At 40.7% G+C, this 21,799-nt stretch overlaps 1 protein-coding gene and 1 long non-coding RNA gene across 8 annotated transcripts in view; one reads left to right on the forward strand and one right to left on the reverse strand.

The window, feature by feature from the left end:
• PHACTR1 (phosphatase and actin regulator 1) overlaps nt 1-9,531 on the reverse strand; it is a 308,164-nt gene extending 298,633 nt beyond the window's left edge. Inside the window, 2 exon segments of the mRNA XM_039549910.1 lie at nt 7,043-7,160; nt 9,230-9,531. Of these exon segments, the coding sequence (XP_039405844.1) occupies nt 7,043-7,103 (61 nt within the window). The 5' untranslated portion in view covers nt 7,104-7,160; nt 9,230-9,531.
• Nucleotides 1-21,799, forward strand: part of LOC104691402 — a 45,460-nt gene that overhangs the window by 6,332 nt on the left and 17,329 nt on the right. For 4 of the 7 annotated variants that reach the window (XR_005601557.1, XR_005601559.1, XR_005601560.1 and 1 more), the window contains exons 2-3: nt 10,538-10,594; nt 14,487-14,638. The exons of 1 other annotated variant lie outside the window; for it this stretch is intronic. This is a non-coding gene — a long non-coding RNA (uncharacterized LOC104691402). The remainder of the gene's footprint in view (nt 1-10,537; nt 10,595-14,486; nt 14,639-21,799) is intronic. 2 more of the 7 variants (XR_005601562.1, XR_005601558.1) reach the window with 2 other exon arrangements.

Raw genomic sequence — 21,799 nt, forward strand, 5'->3', positions numbered from 1 at the left:
CAACATGTAGATAATGCATACAGAAATGTATTTTTGGCTAAATGGAAGCTTTAAAAACATGAGTTCGAGTACATTTTGATTCATCTAGCACATGATACTCCTTTTGTGCTAAAAAAAAATTATTAGGTTGTGAATATTCTTCCTTAGAGACAGACCAGGCAGTGGGTTCAACTGAATGTTTACCAGGCAAAAAAAATCTTTTTGTGTGGTTTAATGCCACTTCACTTTATCAGTTGCATTTAAAGCAAGATGAAAGGACAACATCTGAAGGATTAGATTTGGGAAATGGAGTATGAGTGGCAGGAGAGGCAGAGAGTGGAACATGTGGAAAGGACATAATTTGTCATTTATGAAGAATGATTTATAGGCTTGTGTCTCCCACATAAACACAGAAGCACATGCATATGGATTGCTCCGTGTCTCTAAAGCAAAGCTGTTGAAGTCTGTCTTGATGGACATCAGTAATCTGAAACAAAGTACTTAGATACATCGTATTCAGGCACAGGCCCGAGGGTTGCAAACAACAGTACCCATGTGAAAGGATATCCACATTTGCACACATTCGTTCTGCTGGTTTGTGGTATTTGGGTAAAAGAATGCACAGTACTCCTAACTAGCATTTTTTGTACATTTTAGATGAAACTTGCTTGTTTCTCTGTGTCCAAAGGTATAGGCTATTCTGAAATTCTCAATAATGGGGATATGCCAGAATAGAAGGTGGGAAAGGGATTCTAAAATGTTTAAAAAGGATGAGGAAAAGGTTGATGTTGATCAGTTACTTAATGGTATTTAAAGGTAGGGACATTTTATTAGGAACGCACATTTAATGTTACTAATTCTTCTGGTATTGATGTCAGTCTGTGAACTAGTGATATCACATGAATAAAAAAGACCTGGATGCTATCATAACTTTGAAAATATGTTAACATATAGGATGGATTAACCATAAAACTTTGGTGGATAGAGGAACATCTAGACTGGAATAATTCTGAATTAGGATCTGGGGATTTGGCAGCAATATGGTTTTATAAAATACTGGACACAATTTAATATGCAAAACCAGAAGGGAAGTAGCAATGAAGAGTCAGCAGTGATTAAATCAAACATCTAGAGTGAATCAGCACTGACTGAATTAAAATAAATGAGCAAAAATGGAGCACAGTGAAATAAATATTGTGGAGACATAGAGTAACAGAAAAATGTGGAATTAAAACTATACCTGAGAATACTTTATTAAACCTTATCAACAAGAAAGATTTCCTAAAATCTTTTGAGCAGTCATGCCCTATGTGTCTATACAAACTTGTTACCCTTGGCCATATGTACTGTATTTTTATTTCCATATTTTTTTACTTTACATTTCTTATTCACTCATACTCCTGGTGAATGTAAATTCATCAAATAAATTGCGGGAATGGTGCAACCAATAAAAGCATACCTAATGTAAGTATAAGTTTATCTGTAACTTATTTATAGGTACAGTAGATAGCTCAAGATAAACCTTTAAGAGGGTTTTGTTCAGTTGTTTAAATAGGCACAGTGGATCTTGCCAAATGTCCTAGCGAGCAACTTCAAGGAATGTAGAAGAATCTTCAAAGTAATTAACACGGTTAATTTTAAGGTGGTGTGCCCTGCTGGTGCAAAAGGGTGTAAGACTGGAAAAGTGGATGCACAGCTCTCCAGGAAATTAGAAACTATTTTGTTCTTGAGTCAGGAGTCATGTGAGAGCTGAACCCAGACTCCCAGCAGGGACACCACACTGTGGTGTGAAGGTGGACACCTGCAGCCCAGAGTGGCATCCTGACAACACAATGTGCAGCCCATCCCATCAGGTTGTGGTGTGGTGTTGCTAGAGGCACCAAGAGAGGGGGTGAGTCTTGGGTCCCGTTCCATCAGATCATGGCTGCAGGAAAGTGCTACATGCTGTCTGCAATGGGCAAATCTCATTTTATGGTGGTACCTAAAGCCTTCACTTGTAATGTATGGGGCAGGAATCATTCTTCTCTCTTAGAGTTCATCCACGGGCTCAACCCCCTTGTATACAATGGGAGGCAGGGAGGGCTTCCTCATTTCTTGATCCTGAACGAGCCTAGGTGAGAGCCAGGTCCCAACAGCCCTGTGTGCACTCCCTGCACACAGATTAGTTGGCTGTGCTCAAGGTGGGCTCTCTAGCATGGTACAGTTGTTGGAGAGAGTGGCTTGAGAGGCCCTGACCAGCTTTGGAGCTTCTTGAGAAAGCAGCAAGAAGCCTCAACAGCTGCTTTCTCCCTGATTTTCGAGTTACACTTACTCTGTGGCTGCTGCTTTGCTGAGCAAGGCTGCAGCTGTACCTGTGGCTGGCTACATTCCCCACTGATCCACATCCAGACTGCTGACTTCATGGCCTGCTTAGTCTCATACCTGCCTCATCACCATGGACTCGTCTGATGGTCTGGACTCCTGGCTGAACCCGATGACTGTCACCAGGCCTGCTTGGCTCATGTGCTGCCATGCTTTACTGCTCATAGGTGAGGCTGCTGCCTCTGCCTGTTTTGGTGACTCTGGATTTACTTTCCCTTATGAAGCTGCTCCCTTCTGCTGCTCCTCAGTGCCTGCCTGCTCAGCTCTATCAAATGTGAGGTCTTTCTTTGCATGACTGAAAGCATAACTTTCATACAGAACTTCAAGATCAAGGATATCTCTCCAAAGTAGGCTACACTCAAGATGGGATCTGCACGTTCACAGCTTTGGATTACAGCTTTATCCATTTTGGGGGAAGTTACTCCCTTTTCTGAATTAGATCCTATCTTTCCTTTCAACACGCCATTCCTCTATGAAAACAAATGCCATTAGCACAGGCATCTTTCACTCAAGTTCACCATCTAGGCTTTCATAATCAGGATAGAGGCAAGACTTATATTAACCCAAGGAAGATGTCTATGATTAGGTGAACCCCTGCTCTTAAAATGATGTTTTTTCTGATACATGCCAAGCTAGTTAGAGCTCTTAGGTGGAAACATCTTCACTGAGGTCACCTAGGGGATAAGTGAGCTAAATCCTATTCCAGGCTGCACTATATACTTTCAGCCCTTGCAGCTGAAAGCCACGATAGATTTGTATTTAGAATATATTTGCAGCCAAGAATAACTGGTATCTTCCATACACTTCAGAGGGAGAAGGCTTTTTTTGAAAATGAAAGTCCAACTTCATGCTCAGATTTTAGATTCAGGCTTTCCAAGGGCAAGGGGCTGGATCCAAGGGATCACAGTCCTTTCTTTCCTGTTTCTTATTTGCAGATGCGTCACGGCATTACGCACTTGGCAAGGACATCCCACCAGCTCCTAGATTCCAACATACAGTACAGAAGAGACAGTCAGGAGGGCTGCAGAGCTTAGGATATTTCTGGCTTGTGTTTGAAGACTACAGCCAGCTGGCTTCATTTACCAAGTTTTCTAAATCTAGCTAATCCTACTGCCAGATCCAGCTTTTGTGACTTTTCCATGCCTCCTGCTTCACTTTCCTTGAAGGAAACAGGGAACAGCTGTTTGAACAGCAGATACAGCCTGAATGGGCAAGCATTTCTCTGTTCTGTGCTCAGCCCAGGGAAGTGAGGTGATGGCTGCTGCTGCAGAGGAGAGGATGGGAGAGGTGGCAGCTCATAAGGTAACACCTCTCTCCCTCCTACCCTACAATAGCAAAGGCAGTTTGCATCTTTTTGCAGGAGTAGGGACAAGGTGTGGGCGTTAGTGCAGGCAGCAAGGCATAGAGAACTGGTGGGTTAGTTGTTGGAGGACAAAGCCCTGTTTCAGTCTATTTGTTGAGGTCAGAGTATCCCCCATTCAACTGCACAAGACCTGAGGCCAGCCACAATTTGATATCATTGTCAATGCCATCATAGCTCTTTGAGTTCCTTCCCAACATTTTGCAGTCCTATTCCTTCCCTTCTCTTCCACCCACAAGGAGTGGGTACAAATGAGAATGAGTGCTTTACAGCTGCCATTTGTAACATTGTCATATCATTAATGTGATATGAAAAACACTGGAAAGGAGATTTTTTCCTGATCTGGAGTACTAAAAGGCAGAGATCTCCGAATCTCACAGAAGAGTTGAGTGGGTCCTAAATCCCCATTCTACATTTTGTAAACAGAGCACTTTGTAATGCAATAACTAATAATGTAACTACAGTAATAATAATGCATATATTGTTTCCTGGTGTTGTTTTTAATTAAACGGCAGAATACTGTAGTCTTCTTTCTCTCAGTTCTTAGTGCAGTTTTAATGCATATACACATGCTGTTTCATAGTGTGATCTGCTAATAGTGTCATGTTATTATATCAACATCAAATAGTTACTTGTAATCCCATTAGGTAGATCTGTTGACAGTACTTTCTTGCAGATCTTTTATTCTGTTCCATACTAGCTACTTGAGCTATGCTATTTATTGCGGATGACTGCCTCACATTCAGTGTGTTTTGGGGGCGGTTTCAGAAAGTTAAAGCTAATGCAGTTAGCCTGTTTCTCAGAAGGTGGAGAAGGAAAGAAATATGCTGGTTTTGCCCATGTATGGAGAAATCATACTGTTATCTCATATAGAAATGCCTGTTTTTTGGAAGACAACCTTAAAATTTGGCATAAGGTACAAGGATGACAGGAGTTAGCAGAGCTGTATAGGCAGCATCAATGCACACTTAATAGGTTTGAGTTCCTTTTTCTGTACAGGGGGTAAAGTAGCTGAGAGGAAGGGGATATTTAGAAGTGTAGGGCTAAAGATAGTGATAAAGGCATTTACTGCAGAAAAGCTTGATGATTAAATTCTTCCAGAGGCCTATGATTAGGTTTGGCCTGCTGAAGCTGTCTGTGGCACCTCAGAGATGCTCAGTGAAAGCCTCCTGAAACTTCTGCACAGGCCACATTTTGTCTCACATCCCATTGCCAGGGCGGTTGTTCATCCGTTCCTCCCCTCAAGCACCTCTCCTGTTGCCAGGGCGCTGCTGTGTTGCAGCATTTGAGAATGTAAAGCAGAAGCATTGTCTCTTCTGTGCTCAGAGCAATTTCCCTGCTGGCAGTCAGCATGTTGGAAAGCAGCTGACCTCAAGCACAGAAATAGGAAGAGAGGGGAGGTTACTAGAGTTTATGGAAGAGGCCTCACAAGCATGTGAGGTAAGAGATGCAAAAGGCAGGAGCTGTGGAAAATGCACTAAAAAGAGCGAAGAGAAATGTGAGAAGTGGAAGGGGACAGACCATAAGTATGGCATGGCTGTTCTATCAAGGTACTGTTCCTAGTTGTGGAGGTAGTTAGGGTTTGGGACACTCTGGTGCACAGGGGATGCATGTAATTGGTGACTTTCATAAAACATTCACAAGCAGGGGAACAAAACTCCAAGTCTCGGTGCTGGTTCCTATTTGTTTCGGCCAAGGAATAGAAGTTCACATGACAGATCTAAAGGTCAGCCCCCTGCGGATGACATTTGTATCAAGGAATACAATTCTGCTTAATGGGTTTTTTCCCTTGTTTTGGATTTAATAACTGATCACTACAAGCATTTCTATATGTGCCAACAGTATACTTTCTTCAAGTATGGGTAAGATAATGTTTTTTTAATCTTGCCTGCTTGGAAATAGTTACAGTGAAGGTCACCTGCACAACCCTTACTAGTCACCTTGTGGACATGACTGTAGGGGACTTTCCTTGCATGAACACACGTTCTTTCTTCCACAGTTGCTTCTGTATGCTGCAGTGCACAGGGATGCTGTTGGTAATTTGCTATAGTTTGTAAAGCAATAAGATGTAGATTCCTGAATTTTAGGTTCTATGGAATAGAAATGGCTTGTTCCCATAGAGATATCACAGAATAGCTGTGGTTGGAAGGGATCACAGGAGGTCATCTAGTCCAGCCTCTGTGCTCAAAAATATTTCAATATTACTTCTGTAGCAATGCCCTGGTGTTTGTTCCATTTTAGAGATGGAGAAAAAGCCATCAAAATCAGTCATTGCCCTCACCTGTTTTTTTCCCTGATTTTGTGTTGCTTAGTATTTGCTTCTTCTCTGGTACAGATAAAAATGTATCACAACTGAGGCAGCAGCTAAGCAACACAGCATGTGTTAGGCAGCAGCACCTCAGCTGAGCCAAAGGTCAGATGTGGTACTGACCCCCATGCATCCTGGGATGGTGGCAACCCGTGGGTGGATTACGTCTTGCTCTGGGAGAATGGCCTCCGGAGGGAAGGCCAAACTGTTGTCCAGACTTTGAATTTGATTAGCAACCAATGAAATTAATAGTGGAAGAAAGATGGATCCCATTTTCAAAAAATAGGCAGTATGTAGAAACAAAAATGGCTGATAGAGCTACTAGGCTCTTAAAATTTTCTTGAATTTAATACGGTGTTTAAAGTTTAAGGAAAAAAAAACCCTTCTCTCTGAAGCTGCAAGTTTTCCCCAAAAATAGAGCTGGTGAGAAAAACGTGAACTAACTTTACCAAAAATATAATCTATGTTGTGAACAAGTCTCAATTACATTAAAGCAGTGGAGCTTGGTTACGCTTCCCCTCTCACCCTGCTGCTGCTCTGTGGGGGCCAGCATTTCACAGGGGACAACACAGACCAGTGAGAGCTGCTGTTTGCAAACCGTGTGGGGGACTGCCTCAGGGCTTTCCCAAACCAGTTTTTCCTGAATAACATCACCTTATGATCCTGACAGCACTGAGAAGCAAAAGGAGGAAGGGAAAAGACTCCACAGGCTTACTTAGCAAGCTGCGGGCCATTGCTGTCTCCTCTGTCTTGTACATTTGGGTTCTGCAACACCAGAGCCTGGATCTTGGCAGCTCTTTTTGCTCCTGCAGCACACCCAACAGCTCTCACAGCTCTTCTTTATCCTCTGAGAGGGCAGATCAACCCCACCATTACTCTTTGTGTAGTGCCTTTTAAAGCCCATGCATTTTGAAGGCCTTACCCTGTGCCCTTCAACACTTAAGTATGTCAGTCACTGGCCCCTATCTGGCCCTATACATTTTAACTGTACAGTTAAACTAGTAATTTTCTGAGTCAGTGCCAGAGTTTCTTACCTTGGGCTCCTTGACTGTAAAACAGTCTGTGAGCAGACTCGACATCCAAAAAGTAGTCCATTTTGAAGGTGCTTTATGTTTGTGTACAATACTCCGCTATGAACGATCCGTCAGATTCCTAGAAAAGATTACAGAGATGTCAGAGAAAAAAAGCTGGTGGGTTTCTTTGTGGAAAGAACTGTGTAGGCAGTCACTAAAGTACTTCATTTGGCGTATTAGGGTCAAAGTATTTTCAAGTCACTATTCATAGAACTTCATAAGCATCCTTTTCTATTTTAGAATGTTTGATTCAAATCCTTGTCTAAAGACAAAAAAGAAAAGTGCTACTGCAATATTAGCAAGATTCCTAGTATATTCCTAGTACAATCACCTGTATTCTAGTCACAGTCTCCATTTCTTAGGACACATATACTTGGATCCATCTGCCTGTTACATTTGCTCTTAAAAAGAAAATCAGAAAAGCTCAGGACAGGGACCTCCTTTAGCCAGATTCACAGCCAGCACCTCTGAGTAGGCACTACTCTAACAGACTACATTGAAGATTGCATTCTTGCCACTTATGCCAAAACACTGCACTGGAAAGGAAGACACAATATTCTGGATATTTCACTCCACCTAAGTGGACCAGAATCCAACCTTGCCTTCCCTCTCTCCTCTTGCTGACCAGAAGTAGCAGCAGAACATCCACCATCAGTTTTAAAATATGTGATAAGAGCAATCGTTAAGAAGTGGTAGGCTACTCCTAGCACTGTTTCATAGCTAAGGCTCGTATTTTGGGCATCCTTTTGAATGTCAGATCTGCCAAGATCCTAGATTACAACTCTCCAAGATGTACACTGAATTATGTTTGCCTCTGCCCGGCAGAGTTCCTGGAATGATAGTGTGACCCTTCTCCAGCTTCATTACTACCTTCTGCATTTTCTTATACTCTTAAAAACTCACTTAGAAAAAACAAGATTAGGAGAAAACACATAACCCCGTTCTCTCACCCACACCTCAGTTCTCCACAGCATACATCGTAAGCATACAAACAATTCTGAACAACATGTATTTTAAGACAGACAAAAATACCTCTAGTCCTTTTCCATGCAAACCTAACAGAAAGATTTGGAGCTGGGAGTCTGACTCTTGCTTCAAGTAATTCCTTTAATTATGCTATGAAAATCAGGAAACCATGTTTCCAAAGCTTTACCTTTTTCCTTTGATTCAGTTCTCATCAGTCAACATGCAGTCCTTTTAAAATTCAGAAGTCTGTCCTGATGAGAAAAGTTTTACGTTCCACAGCAATTCACTTTACCATAGCACTCCCAAACCAGAAATGATACTTACTGCAGAGTATCAAGGGCTGTCTGGCAGTGGTGTAAGCTCCAGTAGTTTCAAGGAGGGTTTCTTTGATCTTACTAAATGTCCCCAGTGTAAGCAAACAATTTTGATTGTTTGATTGGAACTCTGATGAATAATGCATAACGTCAACTGGACTTCCTTTATCAGATAAAAATGGCCAGGAGATGTTGTTACTTAGCAACAGGAGGTGACACTACGTTCATCTCCCCCCACTCCCTCTCGCCCTTCATACTAAAAAATTAAGCCCCTGGTTTTGATTTGATAAAAACTTTCCTAAGGAAAAAAAAAACCTATATCAAGTTTCCATAAGAATTTGTTTTACACTTCTATCTTCCTTGTTGCATTTCATATTCTGAGATATTTTTAATGTTTCATAATAGTTAAATTTAAACATAACATTGTGTTTTGTCTAATAATTTGCTTTCAGTTAGTAATATACGTGCTTACTCCATCATGTACCATAAGGGTAATGAGATTGTTTTGCTATGAATATAATGCAAATAGCATCTTGAGAAGAGATTCGTTTCTTATCTGGTACTGCTTGTTGGACAAGGCAGACAGAAAAAACAACACACAAAATGTTCCAATGATGCTATGAAATATATAGAATATTGAGAAACCTTTCCTATTACAGAATTCCTACTTCAAGAAATTCATTCATTCTTGAAGGAGCTCTAACATCTGATATAAGCATTCTCAAGGAATCGTTGCATTTCTGCTTAAGATACAGTCTTTTACAAAATACACAATGTAGCTTTTTTTAGGAAATGCACATTGACAAAAAGCCAAAGCACTGAAAGATTTTAAAAATAAATAAATAAAATCAGATGCAGAAGTACTTACCAGTGTTACTGACCTCTTTCCATCCTACTGTCATGGAATAAGACTAAGCAAATGCAACCCAGTCTGTGAGCCAGAAAGAACAGCTTCTAATTTTCACTTCAACCTCGAAATCAAGAGTACTGAATAGAGAAAGGTGACGGATCTGCTGTTTTATATTATGATGAAATGAAAGCTCTTAGCACAGATCTGAGTAGAACTGCTTTTTTTTATACTACATTAGCCTGCTAATTTGAGGAAAGTGAAAGGCTTTGTTTTACTGTCTTTTATCTGTTCTCTTTGCTACCCCCACAATTTAATTTGCATTTAAAATTATTCTTATGTCTCCACTGCACTCCAAGGTATGGAGCATTTTCTAATCACGATGAATGTTCAGTGTGGTTTTTTGTGCAATGCCACTTTTATTCTGAGCCAGAAACATGGTGAGTAATTATAATTGCCAGCTATTTTCTAGAATGAAATACAGAGTGGTTGTCTGATGCAGTTTTTGATTTTTCCTTCATTTAGCAGTACATTGCAACAAACTACTCAGTCAAAGCATCAGTAAAAACATAAATCAAATAGCACAGTGTCATGGCATGATAGCTTAAACATGCATATCCATAGACCGTGACAGCAGAATATGTTTCTACCAAGATATTTTCAATTATAATTTGCCTTTTAAAAGTTTAAAAGTGAGCTTGAATGTCTAATAAATGGAAATATAGCAGTTATCTCTTGGTGGCTTCCAGCTGATCTAGTTTAGCATTATTGAAGCTGAACATAGTTTGGAATCCTGATCAAGCCAGGCACTAGGGGCTAACAAGGGCCATGCTATTAAGTTGCATGGGCATCCCTCACAAGAGGATCAGGACCCTGCTTTTTCCAGCAGGTCTTTGAGAAGTTCCCCAAAGCCTTTTTGGAAGTAAGAAATTAAAGAAGGCAGTGATAAAGTGATCCTTTGATAAATTTAAACTCAGGAGCGCTGGTCAAGAGAAGTGTCAATAAGCAGTCAGACATAGTCTTCCCCTTTTTGCAGGTATTTTGCTCAAAAGATCAGATATAGATGCCTTCTGAAATCCATTACCATCAAATGTTACTGGTGCTCCAGACTGTGGGTTCTCAAAGATCAGATTTTCTTTTCAGTATCAGAAAACTCTATCTCAAGGAACATAGGAATTTTTTTGTTTGTTTTTAAGAAGAAACCCAAGAAGATGAATAAACTCTCAGAGTACAGGGGGTTTTTTTGGAGCAGGTTAGAAAGTAAGAATCCCCATGAAGAGATTAACTACATGGCTTCCCATTCCTAAGACTTCTTATATTCTTTTCCAGAGCGCCAAGACAGCATCAAAGATAAGGAGAAGCTACATGAACTCCAAGTAGAGTCTGGTATGGCTGTTCCTACACTGGCACACCACTAAATATAGTTGGGTTGAGTAGGTGTCTCACTGTGCCACCTTAGTGGTAGATCTGGTTTACCAAACTGTGTTCCTGTTTTCAGAGATCTGACAAACATTTTCATTCCTAAATACAAATTACAGCAAAAACAATCAGCAAGAACACTGCAAGCTGCTTTCTTTGCATTTTAGAGAGTTGCTAGCACCTCCCGCTTTGCATTTTGGAGGGTTTGTCCTTGCCATGGTGACTACTGAACAAGAGGTCCCTCCAAGCTGGCCTCTGATAATAATCGGATCCATTATCTTATGGAACTGGGGCCAGTTGCCTGTTTAGCTGAGCTGGCTTTCGTCAACAGAAAACCAGGAAAAAGAAGAAAGGCTGTCATCACAGAGATTCAGAAGGAAAAAGAAAGACAGGAACATCTCTCACTCCCAAGGATTTTATCTGCCTGTTTGCAAGCAATATGGAATATTTTTGGTTTTTCCTAGGGACACAATATCCCAGTCAGAAGGAGACTGAAAAAAACCTACAAGTTTTCATGCTGGAAAATGTCTTATAGCACCTATCCTTTAGCATTTGATGTATCCTTCTGACCCTCTTTGCTATGTCCCTTTCAATATGCATTGTCATCTTGCACTGTGACTGGCAAGTGAAGTAGTTGAAATCACCAGCAGCCTCTCTACTGACCATTGCAAGATCATCCATCTTGATACTTTCATCCATCTCAGGGATTTACAGTTTATTTTGAATTATAGTGCAGCATTTCTGACAACTGATAAGAGCTCTCTCCGACTAGGGAGCACTTAGCAACAAGAAAGGTAACAGTGCCTATATATTTATATGCTTCTGTAGTGTTCATCACCATGGGGGAAATCCTTGCCTGCCTGATTAGAAAACCTCTAGGATGGTAGTGTGGGCTCAGATTTGACCCACAGTCCAGGAAGAGCTCAATCCTCAGAAACAGAAATCCAGTACATCCAGTTCAGTTAAAAAGCCTACATGTCTAGAAAAATGTGCAGGTGAAACAGATCTGTTTCAAGCATGATCCCCAGATCAGGCTTCACATATCCATGAGGCTCAGTGGGAAAGTTGTGCACACCTCTTGTGCTAATGCACAGTCCGTTGAGATGTGTAACCTGACTTGGTTTCCAAAGAACAGCAGAGCATCTTGGGGAACAGGATAGGGAAGGGCAGCAGTAGCCAGAACTAGAAACTATACTCTCTAGCCCTCTGAATGTTTTCCCTGTGCTCTGTCAAGGCCTGAAGCCAAACTTGCAAAACCTCTGCTATTGACTGGACCTCTTAGCAGCATAGATCCCTGTTTAGGATAATGAGTGATTTTGTAACCTACACAGATATCTATATAGGACTAGACAGAGACTGAATGCTTTGTGAGCTAGACCATAATACCAATGAATCGAACTCTGCTGAGGAAATACTTGGAAAAAACCAGTCACACTTAGGAAAAATCTGAAGCCAAAATTCCTCATCATGAGCTTTAGTAACCTACTACATCACATTTGACTTTTTCCCAGATTAAAAAAAGAAAGCCAATAAAAGCCCTTCCAAATCTCAAGAGGAACGTAATTGAACACTTGGCATTTAAAACGAGTGAGAAAGGAGTGAGTAGCCTTTTGGTTCTCTAACAGTCAGATACATGTAGGCTTTGGGCTGAGGTTTTTTCCTACCCTGAACTCTCTATTGAGAACATAACTGTTACTGTAATGACTCAGAGCTTTGAAAAAAGAGTCTGCTGCTGACAAACACTAATATTAACCTGAAAGAAAGTGGGAGAGAGAATGTAATGTGTGACTGAAGAAGTGTAGGCAAGGTGATTATTACAGAGAGTTGTTTCCTGAGGGATACATTCAGAATAAAGGAGGAATATAAAAGTTTAAGCCCCTAAGCTGTGAAGAATGGGCTTTTTTTAATTATAATTATTAGTCTTGTACTTAGATATGTTAAAAAGAGAGGATTGCTAGCAAAATTAGGACACAAATATGTTCTCTATTTCTTGTTTGTAATGCAAGACAGATATTATGATGCACATAACAAGCAGTAAAAGACAAAAATATTCAAATTAGGTTTGCAGATTCTTTACAGGGATAGAGACTAACATTGATGTTTTCAGAAGTTTCTACAAATTTTGTACAATTCCATTTTGGGATCCTTAGGCTGAAACCACATAGGAATTTAAAGAGAGATGTCCAGAAGAAGGTACTTCCAGTGCCACAGTATTTACTTTTAATGCTTCTGCCGTAAAATTTATCAATATCCAGAAACATTAAAGAGAATGCAAAGGTAGCTCTGGCTCTGAAATCAGTAGAAGGATTGGTTTGTGCTTTCATAGCATCAGGGTCACATTCCTGTTATTTAGGTCCAAAGCAATAACAGCATGGATTCCGATGCAGAAGAGATGAGCTTGAAAGGAGGCAGCTCCAGCATCATGCGTCATGAACAAGAAGTTCAAGAAGTTGCTAGTTGAGAAAACCTTTAAAGTGCTGTCATTGAGAACAAAGGTTAGCTATCCTGCATAGTAAAAGTCTGTTCTAAGATGATGTATGGCAGTTTGATACGCCTTCATTTGAGGGAGGAGAAGTTGAAGTCATAATTATATGATAAACAGAGAAGAGAGAATTTGGGAGAGCATGTACGTTAAAGCCTAAGCCTCCAGTCCTTATACAGGCAGAAATTCTTCAGCTTTAATAGACCTTCATAATTTTCCTCAATTACATGACCAGATTATTCTTTTCCTATAACAAACTACACAGGAATGGAAGAAAAGGAACTTTCTCTAGTTCACCCCCATGGGCGACTTGGTGGAAGTAATGAAACACAGAGCTATCTGTGGTGGGTAAAGTGGAGGAAATGAGTAAAATAGATGATTTGGGTAAGCCTTCCTTCACTCCCCTGCCAGCATTCAGCAGTCAAGAAGGTGAAGGCATTGCTTTTGACTTCCTGCTCACTTTCCAAGGAGTTCTGGCAAAGGAACTTTAAAGGAATCTAAATTGGCTGCTGGAAGCAAAGACAACAAAATCATCCATCCTCTGTGCCCTCCTGGGACTGAGCAATCACCAAAGCTTGAGCTATCCCCCTGCACAAGATAGTGTGTCTGGCCAAATATGTAAGAGGGAATGCCTTCATTTTGCACTAATACAGGTACTGTCTCAGTTTTAACCTTCCTTGAAAGAAAGGGAAAACTAGCACTGGGAAACTGGAAACAACTGTGTGCTTACAGTCTCCTGATGGCATTTGAGATATTGCACTGAAAGGGGATCATTCATAAACCTGGTTTTAGTTGGTTAGTGGTTTAAATGGGATAAACAATTCCAAAGTACCTGAGCAGCTGGACATAACTACAGTAACATGATTACATTCAATAAAAATTTAAGACTTACATTCTGGCTAGAACAAAATCAAATAACTTTTTGCCAACTGACTTTATGTAAGGCAAAGACATAACCATGAAGTATTAATGAATCTACAAGGTGTAGTTCTCAAATAACAAGATTTGATTTAATATTCATAGGGCACTGTGCATACATAGATAAATAATACATATCAATGCCAGTCCCTGAATAATTTACTGTAAAATCATAGAATGGTTTCGGTTGAAAGGGACCTTAAAAATCATTCAGTTCCAAGCCCCCTGCCATGGGCAGGGACACCTTCCACTAGATCAGGTTGCTCAGAGCTGCATCCAACCTGGCTTTGAATATTTCCAGAGATAGGTCATCCACATCCAGTGCCTTACCATCCTCACAGTAAAGACTTTTTTCCTAGTATCTAATCTAGACCTCCCTTCTTTCAGTTAAAAGCCAATTCCCCCTGTCCTATCACTACATGCCCTTGTGAAAAGTCCCTCTCTCTCTCTATCCTGCAGGCCCTCTTTAGGTACTGGAATGTTCAGAGGTCTCCATGGAGCCTTCTCTTCTCCAGGCTGAACAACCCCAACTTTCTCACCCTGTCTTCATGGGAGAGTTGCTTCAGCCCTCTCAGCATCTTTGTGGCTGTCCTCTGGACTTGTTCGAACAGGTCTGTGTCCTTCTTATGTTGGGGGCTCCCAATCTCCTTTCTTGTTTTTCTACTGTGTTATCCTCCAAAAATTGCATCATTTTTTGTTATGGTTTGGTCTATGGTTCTTAAGATCTGTCTGGTAAGACAGATCAACAGTGAGAGCTTCAGGAAAAACAGCCACCTGTCTTGTATTTCCTACCCTATGTTACTCTGGAGCTATTGAGGAGCTGTATCTTTCACAATGGGAATATTTATAGGAATTGTAATGAAACAGGTGAATATAACTGACAAAATTGTCCAGATATCTTGAGAACTCCTGGACAAATATTACTGTACCTCACTATTGAAGTTATTCCAAAGCTTACCTGTACCTTTAACTTAGTTTGGATGTGATTTTTTAAATGTGCATAAGTTGGGTATTTTACTGCATTTTATATATGTAAGTATATGCAACTATGTATTGCTGTGTTCTCAATGCTTTTTTGAAGAACTTGAGCCTGCATAATTCAGGACTAGGCAAGGTCAAAAATGACAAGCGCGATAACAAGCCAGAGGAACCCAATTCATTCTTTCTTAATTACAGTGAAACTGTAGTGCTGTCAAGTTACTTCTGTCTGATATCAAAAGTATGGCTCAAAAGAGTAATATGTACTGCAGCTACATGTTCCATTAGCATGATGGGGGCTACACGAGATCTCCTGTCTCCTCAGACATGCCTTTCTGCCCACATCCTCCTCCTCCTTCACCATACACTGCAGGCTCAGGAGAGTACTTAAAACTTCGTGTTGTTCGTGATTTCAAAGAATTTCTTCTTGCCTTTGGAGCAATCCTTCTTTGCACCTTCAACGGGAATTTGTAGCACTAATACCAAATTTGCATTACACTATGGAACAGCTAATGCAGATCCTCTTCTCCAGCTTGACAGAAGAGGAGGTCTTTTAACAAAACACCAGACTGGAGATTGTTTCTAAAACACTACAGACAAGGACAGTCCAGTGTTTTACGTGGGTTGAGCTTACTTTCAGTCAACCCTGTTGCAAAGAAAAATTAAGCATCTTTTCTGTTGCCCAGGTTTCACTAATTATTAGAGACACTAGAGCCACATCAGTGAGGTGCATCCCCATGAACTGACACAACAGCGTGTCAGGCAGACTACAAACAACTGCCCTGACAAATTACATTTTACCATCTATGAGTGGTCTTCTCAAAATAACATTCAAGTGTTTGCTCAGTGCTCCACAGGGTGATGAGTAATATTAATAAAACATTGCCCTTGGGAGAATGAAGAAAAAAGGTACTTGTGGCACAGCATAGGAGTCAGGTTAAAAAAAATAACTTCACAGTGCTTCTTTTAAAACCTACTAAAAATCAATGGAAAGTGAATTTAGGTTATACTCAGTAAGTACACTGCCTCAGTTTCAATCCTTATGAGGCAGGTTCTTCTGATATGGACTACCTTCTGAAACACAAAGTTGTATCATTCAGCCTCCTGATTGACTCTCATCTGCATATTGTGTAGTAGTAATTTCCAAAGTATTCACATTTTTCAGTCAGCAAAGCCAGCAAGTATCCCTTGTATGGCACACATACCAGCCACACAAAATTTCCAGGGACCTGAATGCCAGCTGACTACACAGCTGGCATCCTACTTCTGGTCATGCTTGGCATGAATGACAGCTGTAACATCGGATGGCTGCAGGCTTAAAACACACGCTGAGATGTGTGACTCGCACCTCTGAGCTTTTCGACACGATCACGTGGACGTTTAAATCGTAGCGATAAATCCATGGCTTGCTTTCAGTTGATCTCCAGTATCTGAGCCAAGTGGATGTTAGAGCGCGCAAATCGGAAAGCCTGGTCTGACAAGCAGGTCTCACCAGTCCTGTTGTAATTGGAGTGCGCGCAGCAGTAATTGCGGGACACGGCTTTCCGCGGGTTATTATTGCAGCAGATTTACAGACACTGCTTAGGAGGAGGGGTTGTGGTGATAGCTGCTGTGTTGCACAACAAAAGGAAATGAGAAGCTCTGAGCAGCTGTGGAATTACAGCCCTGAAGCTACAAAGATGCCTGTTTTGTAGAGGTCAGTGTCTCTGTAGAGAGGCGAAGGTGATGCCTGGTCTGTTAATGTAGACACCAAGAATCTTTTTTGAGAAATATTACTTTAATATTTCCCCCTCTCCTATAAAAGTATCCCAGGGTAATAATAACAATAAAACCCCCTCCCCCCACAGTGTTTTCCTTTTAAACCCATCAAGCATCAGAAAAGCTGTCATTTCAGACCAACTTCTGCCCATCCCTATGGCAACTAATGGAAGCATTTAATACTATATATACAAAATGTAATTTGCTCCCCCGCCATCTCTAGTTATACTCTTCTTTTTATGCTAAAATTGCTCCATGACGCCTACAATGTTTGGAAAATGCTTTTGAAGTGACATGCATCAGAGGTTCAACGTCACTGAAAAAAGCTCAAGTGACCAATTAAAAAAATATTGATTTTGAAAAAGCAATTGTGGAAATTAGCAAAGGCCAAAAATATCTTGCCTGAACAGTCATATTTGTAGTCTTGGAATGCCCAGTATTAAAACTTATAATGTCTTTGGAAAAGGAGGGAGAGGAGAAATCAAGCACTGATTATCAAACCAAAAAAAGGGACAGTATTTAATATTTTTGCAGGCTGCGATCCCTGTCATAGAAATAGCTTTTAAAGTTATGAAGCAGTCTCTGGAAATCCTTCCTCTGCCTAACCCCTTATAGCTTTAGAAGTTACTTAAAGTCAGTTTGAGCTTGGGGCTTAAAATACTAAAATAAAAATGATGAAAAGATAGAAGTAATATGGATTTCTTTAATCTCCTTTTCAGAAGGGAGGGATGTATCCAGTGCTTACAGCTCTATGTAATGAACCTTCTGTAACACAGAACACGCTTACAGTTATTTGGTTGTCCAGATCGTCTGACTTGTTCTCTATTCCTTATAGCTTTTATCTATACCTGTTTCAGAGCTGAGCACCCTACAGTAAAACCATTATTGCAAGCATACTAGGTAATAATTTCTTGATTCTGTTACCTCCTTTGAAATGGTGAGACATGCACAAAAAAAAAAAAAAATCTCAGTTTCAAGTAGGCCAGCTTTAAAGAAATAGATAAAGCTATTTTTATAATATGTAAACATGTAGATCCACATACAAGTTTATAAATACACAGATAAATGAGTCAGGCAAGAAGAGAGCTATTGTGTGCTAATACACTGTCTCTGTCATTGTTACAATAATAACAAACTCCCAGGTTATCAGAATGTCTCCCAGGTATCTCAAGTAGTGATTTCAAGTGGGTAAGGGATCCACTTCATTAAACTCAAGAGACAAGGTAGCTCTGCCATTGCCTGAGTTCTTATATTCTTTATTATAGTGCTCTGCAAGTAAGGGGTCTTGCAACAATCACCAGCTGGCATGGACAGGTATCACCTACAGACTAGTCTGAGTCGCTCTATAGTAGATTTAGAGGAAAAATTGAAAGTTACGCAGAATTTTATGCCTCTTAGAGATGCCCAGCATGAGGAAGAAAGTGAGAAGTAAAAATTTACTTAGGATAATGCTTTTTACAGTATTTCTTTTGGAATTATAGAATCATTAAGGTTGGAAAAGGCCTCCAAGATCATTGAGTCCAACCTTTGACCCAACACCATCACTTCAACTAAACTATAGCACTAAGTGCTTGACATTTCTTGAACGCCTCCAAGGATGGTGGCCCCACCACCTTCCTGGGCAATCTGTTCCAATGCTTTACCACCATCTTAGGGAAGAAATTTTTCCTGATGTCCAACTTGAACCTCCCCTGGTGGAGCTTAAGGCCATTTCTTCTTGTCCTGTTGCTATATGTCTGGGAGAAGAGACTGACACCCACCTTGCTAGAACCTCCTTTCAAGCAGTGGTAGATAGCAATAAGGTATCCTCAAGCCTCAATTTCTCCAGGCTAAACAACCCTAGCTCCCTCAAAAAGAATGTGCAAAGGAAACTCAACTTCTGCAGAGGAGGTATGTGGGCACAGCAGCATTACAGTGGTGACTAAAGCCAGACAGTGCCAGCTGCTTCCTCTAAATAATTTCTCTTTCGCATTCCTTGTGCTAGACCTTCAGTAGGCGTAGACCATTAACAAATACCGGTAAGCCTCCTAACATGGTTCAGTTAAATGAAGGTCTAACCAGATACTTTTCTAGTAAAGGAGCTGCTTAAACAATATTTCAGGGATTGGACCTTGCAAAGGCATGGTCAATTCCTTTCAACTTGAGTTTTCTATCTGGAACTTCAAGCGGTGGGTAGGTAGAAGTAGCTGTGTGCCAAAAAGTAATAGGACAGAGTCTTGAGAAAGGAGGGGACAATTGCTATATGGAGTGAATATTGCAGCATGCTATAAAACCCTGCCTGTAACCCCATGATATGGGTTTTTCCATGCATTTCTTATTTGGCTTGTATTTTTCACCTGTGTAGGTACAGGAATATAAGAAGTTCAGTCCAAGCTGTGTAATGCACACAGATAAAACAAATCTCTCTTTTGAAACAGGTCCTAAACTGAAATTCACTGACTGTGGCAAGGATTTGGTATTCAAGATGTTTTAGTATTAGGATAAAAAGGGCTTCTGCCTGTGAACCATGTAAGAAACACACTTTGTCACAGAGTTCTATGAACGACTTTCTACAAAATCATCCAACAACAAATTTCTAATCGGCATTTGACCAGGAAGATTAGTGGAGTTTGAATTGAGCCACCACCACTCCTCCTCCAGTTTCTCACACCTGAGGAGATACTGCAGCTGGGTAGCTACTCTCTCTGGTCTCTGCACATAGTCAGCGGCCAACAAACAATTACTCCAGAGGTTACTTCAGAGTAATCCTGTCTTCCATTTCTCACTTCTTTTATTAAGAGCCCACAAAAACGAAATCTTAGTGAGAATCTTCTTTGTGGTGGTTCAACATCTGCAACTCACAGGGAGGCTTCAGTGGGTCTTGTAACAAATGAGAATGAGTTGTCTGGCTGTAGAAATAAGGGAGAATCAATCCTAACATGGTTTGTGCTGGAAGGGACCTTAAAGATCATCTAAGTTCCAACACCCCTGCCATAGGAGGGACACCTTCCTGTAGACCAGGGTGCTCAAAGACCCATCCAACCTGTTCTCAAACACTTCCAGGGATGGAGCATACACAGTTTCTCTGGGCAACCTGTTCCAGTGCTTTACCACCCTAAAAGCATAGTATTTCTTCTGATTATCATGTCTAAAACAACCTGCTTTTGATTTAAAGCCATTCCCCCTTGTCCTAAAACTACATGTGCTTGTAAAAATGCTCTGTACATGGTTTAACATGAAAATAGGATATGGTGCATGATCGAATTAGAGCATCCCTAATGAAAGGGACTAGTTGAACAGTATCTATAGCATATAACATCTCTGTGTGTGACAGGCTCCTCTAGCCAAATGCTGGCACTACTGAAATCAGTCTGGGTTTTATGTCCATCTTCTGCAAATCCCATGTGAATACGGCATATTGGGAGATATTAACATTTTTTTAGGTATGTGAAATTTCACTTCTAGGCTGTAATTTTTCTCCCAATGCCTGGAGCCTATGAGAAAACACAATTTGCTGGAAACAGCTCCAAAAGCCTGAGGAAGTGAGGACTGGAACATACAAATAGTGTGTGCTTAATAAAAGAGAGATGTAGTATGCCCTTCCAGAGAAAGGTTACTGAAGAAGGAAAAGGTGTTTGAAGGCAGTACTTAATGCAGAGTTGCAGTTTAAATGGAAAAGAGCATAGTGGGATAGATCAGTAAACACGCAGCAAACAACAAAAAAAGCCCAGGTTCACAGAAATTCAAGGCAGAAGGAGACTTGAGACATTCTCTAATCCCTGTGCACCACAGCAGCAATAACTTTACCAAGCTCATTCTCCAGTGGTGTTTCTCTGACCTACAGTTTAAATCTTCTCTTGAAAGATAGCACAACCTCCCTGGTAGATCTTCCTAGTATACAAGACCCTTTGGATTAGAATTTCTTTTCTTAAAGCCTCCCAATTGTTCTGCTGCAAATTATAATTTTTCCTCCTTTTTTCCTCATGAATAATTGAGGAAGATGGTGTAACTAGAATGTGTCACATAGAAATAATGTATTCAGTCACTTCACCAAAGGGAGAATTATACTCATCTGTAGGTGACTAGAAAGCCACCATGAGACTCTGAAATGTGAGAACCTTTGAAGAACATGCTTGATCATTTTCTTCATAATGAAGAAATACATTTGAGATACTTAAAATAACTATTTGTCTAGCCCCTCAAGCACTCTGCTCTTTAAGCCCTGTCTGTCTTCTGCAAAGATTTTTCACTAAGCAGTAATACACTGGATTTCCCAATCATCTGGAGAATTGTGACAAAGCCAGATATTGTCATTATTGATAAAAAAAAAGCATATTGTGTCACACAATCTGGTTCAAACTCCCGGCTAAAGCAGGTTTGCCTAGAGCAGGTTGCACAGGATCGTGTTCAGGCAGGTTTTGAATATCTCCAGAGAAGGAGATTCAACAACCTCTCTGAGCAGTCTGTTCCAGTGGTCTGTCACCTTCAAAGTAAAGAGTTTTTTCCTCATATTCAAGTGAAACTTCCCATGTTTCCATTAGAAGTCGTCTCTTCTCCCAGATAAACAGGGCGCAGCTTTCAGCATTTCTTCATAGAAGAGATGCTCCAGTCCTCTAATCATCTTCATAGCCCTCCACTGGATTCACTCCAAGAATTCCATGTCTTTCTTGTCCTGAGGAGCCCAGAACTGGACACAGTACTCCAGATATGGCCTCATTAAGGCTGAGTAGGGTGGATCACCTCTGTTAACCTGCTGGCAATGGTCTTCCTAACGTACCCCAGGATACCACTGGTCTTCTTGGCCACAAGGACACAGTGCTGGCTCATGGACGGCTTCTTGTCCACCAGGACCCCCAGCTCCTTCTCTGCAGAGCTGCTTTCCAGTAGATCAGTCCTTAACCTGTACTGATGCATGGGGTTATTCCTCCCCAGGTGCACGACAGGACTACTGCAGTTATTATTCCAATAAGGTGTCCTTCCATTTTCATTACTTTTCATTACTTCCATTTTCATTTTTTTACTCTTACAACTCATATGTGTTTCTGTAATGAACAAAT

Source organism: Corvus cornix, chromosome 2, assembly GCF_000738735.6.
Source record: "Corvus cornix cornix isolate S_Up_H32 chromosome 2, ASM73873v5, whole genome shotgun sequence".
NCBI lineage: Eukaryota > Metazoa > Chordata > Aves > Passeriformes > Corvidae > Corvus > Corvus cornix.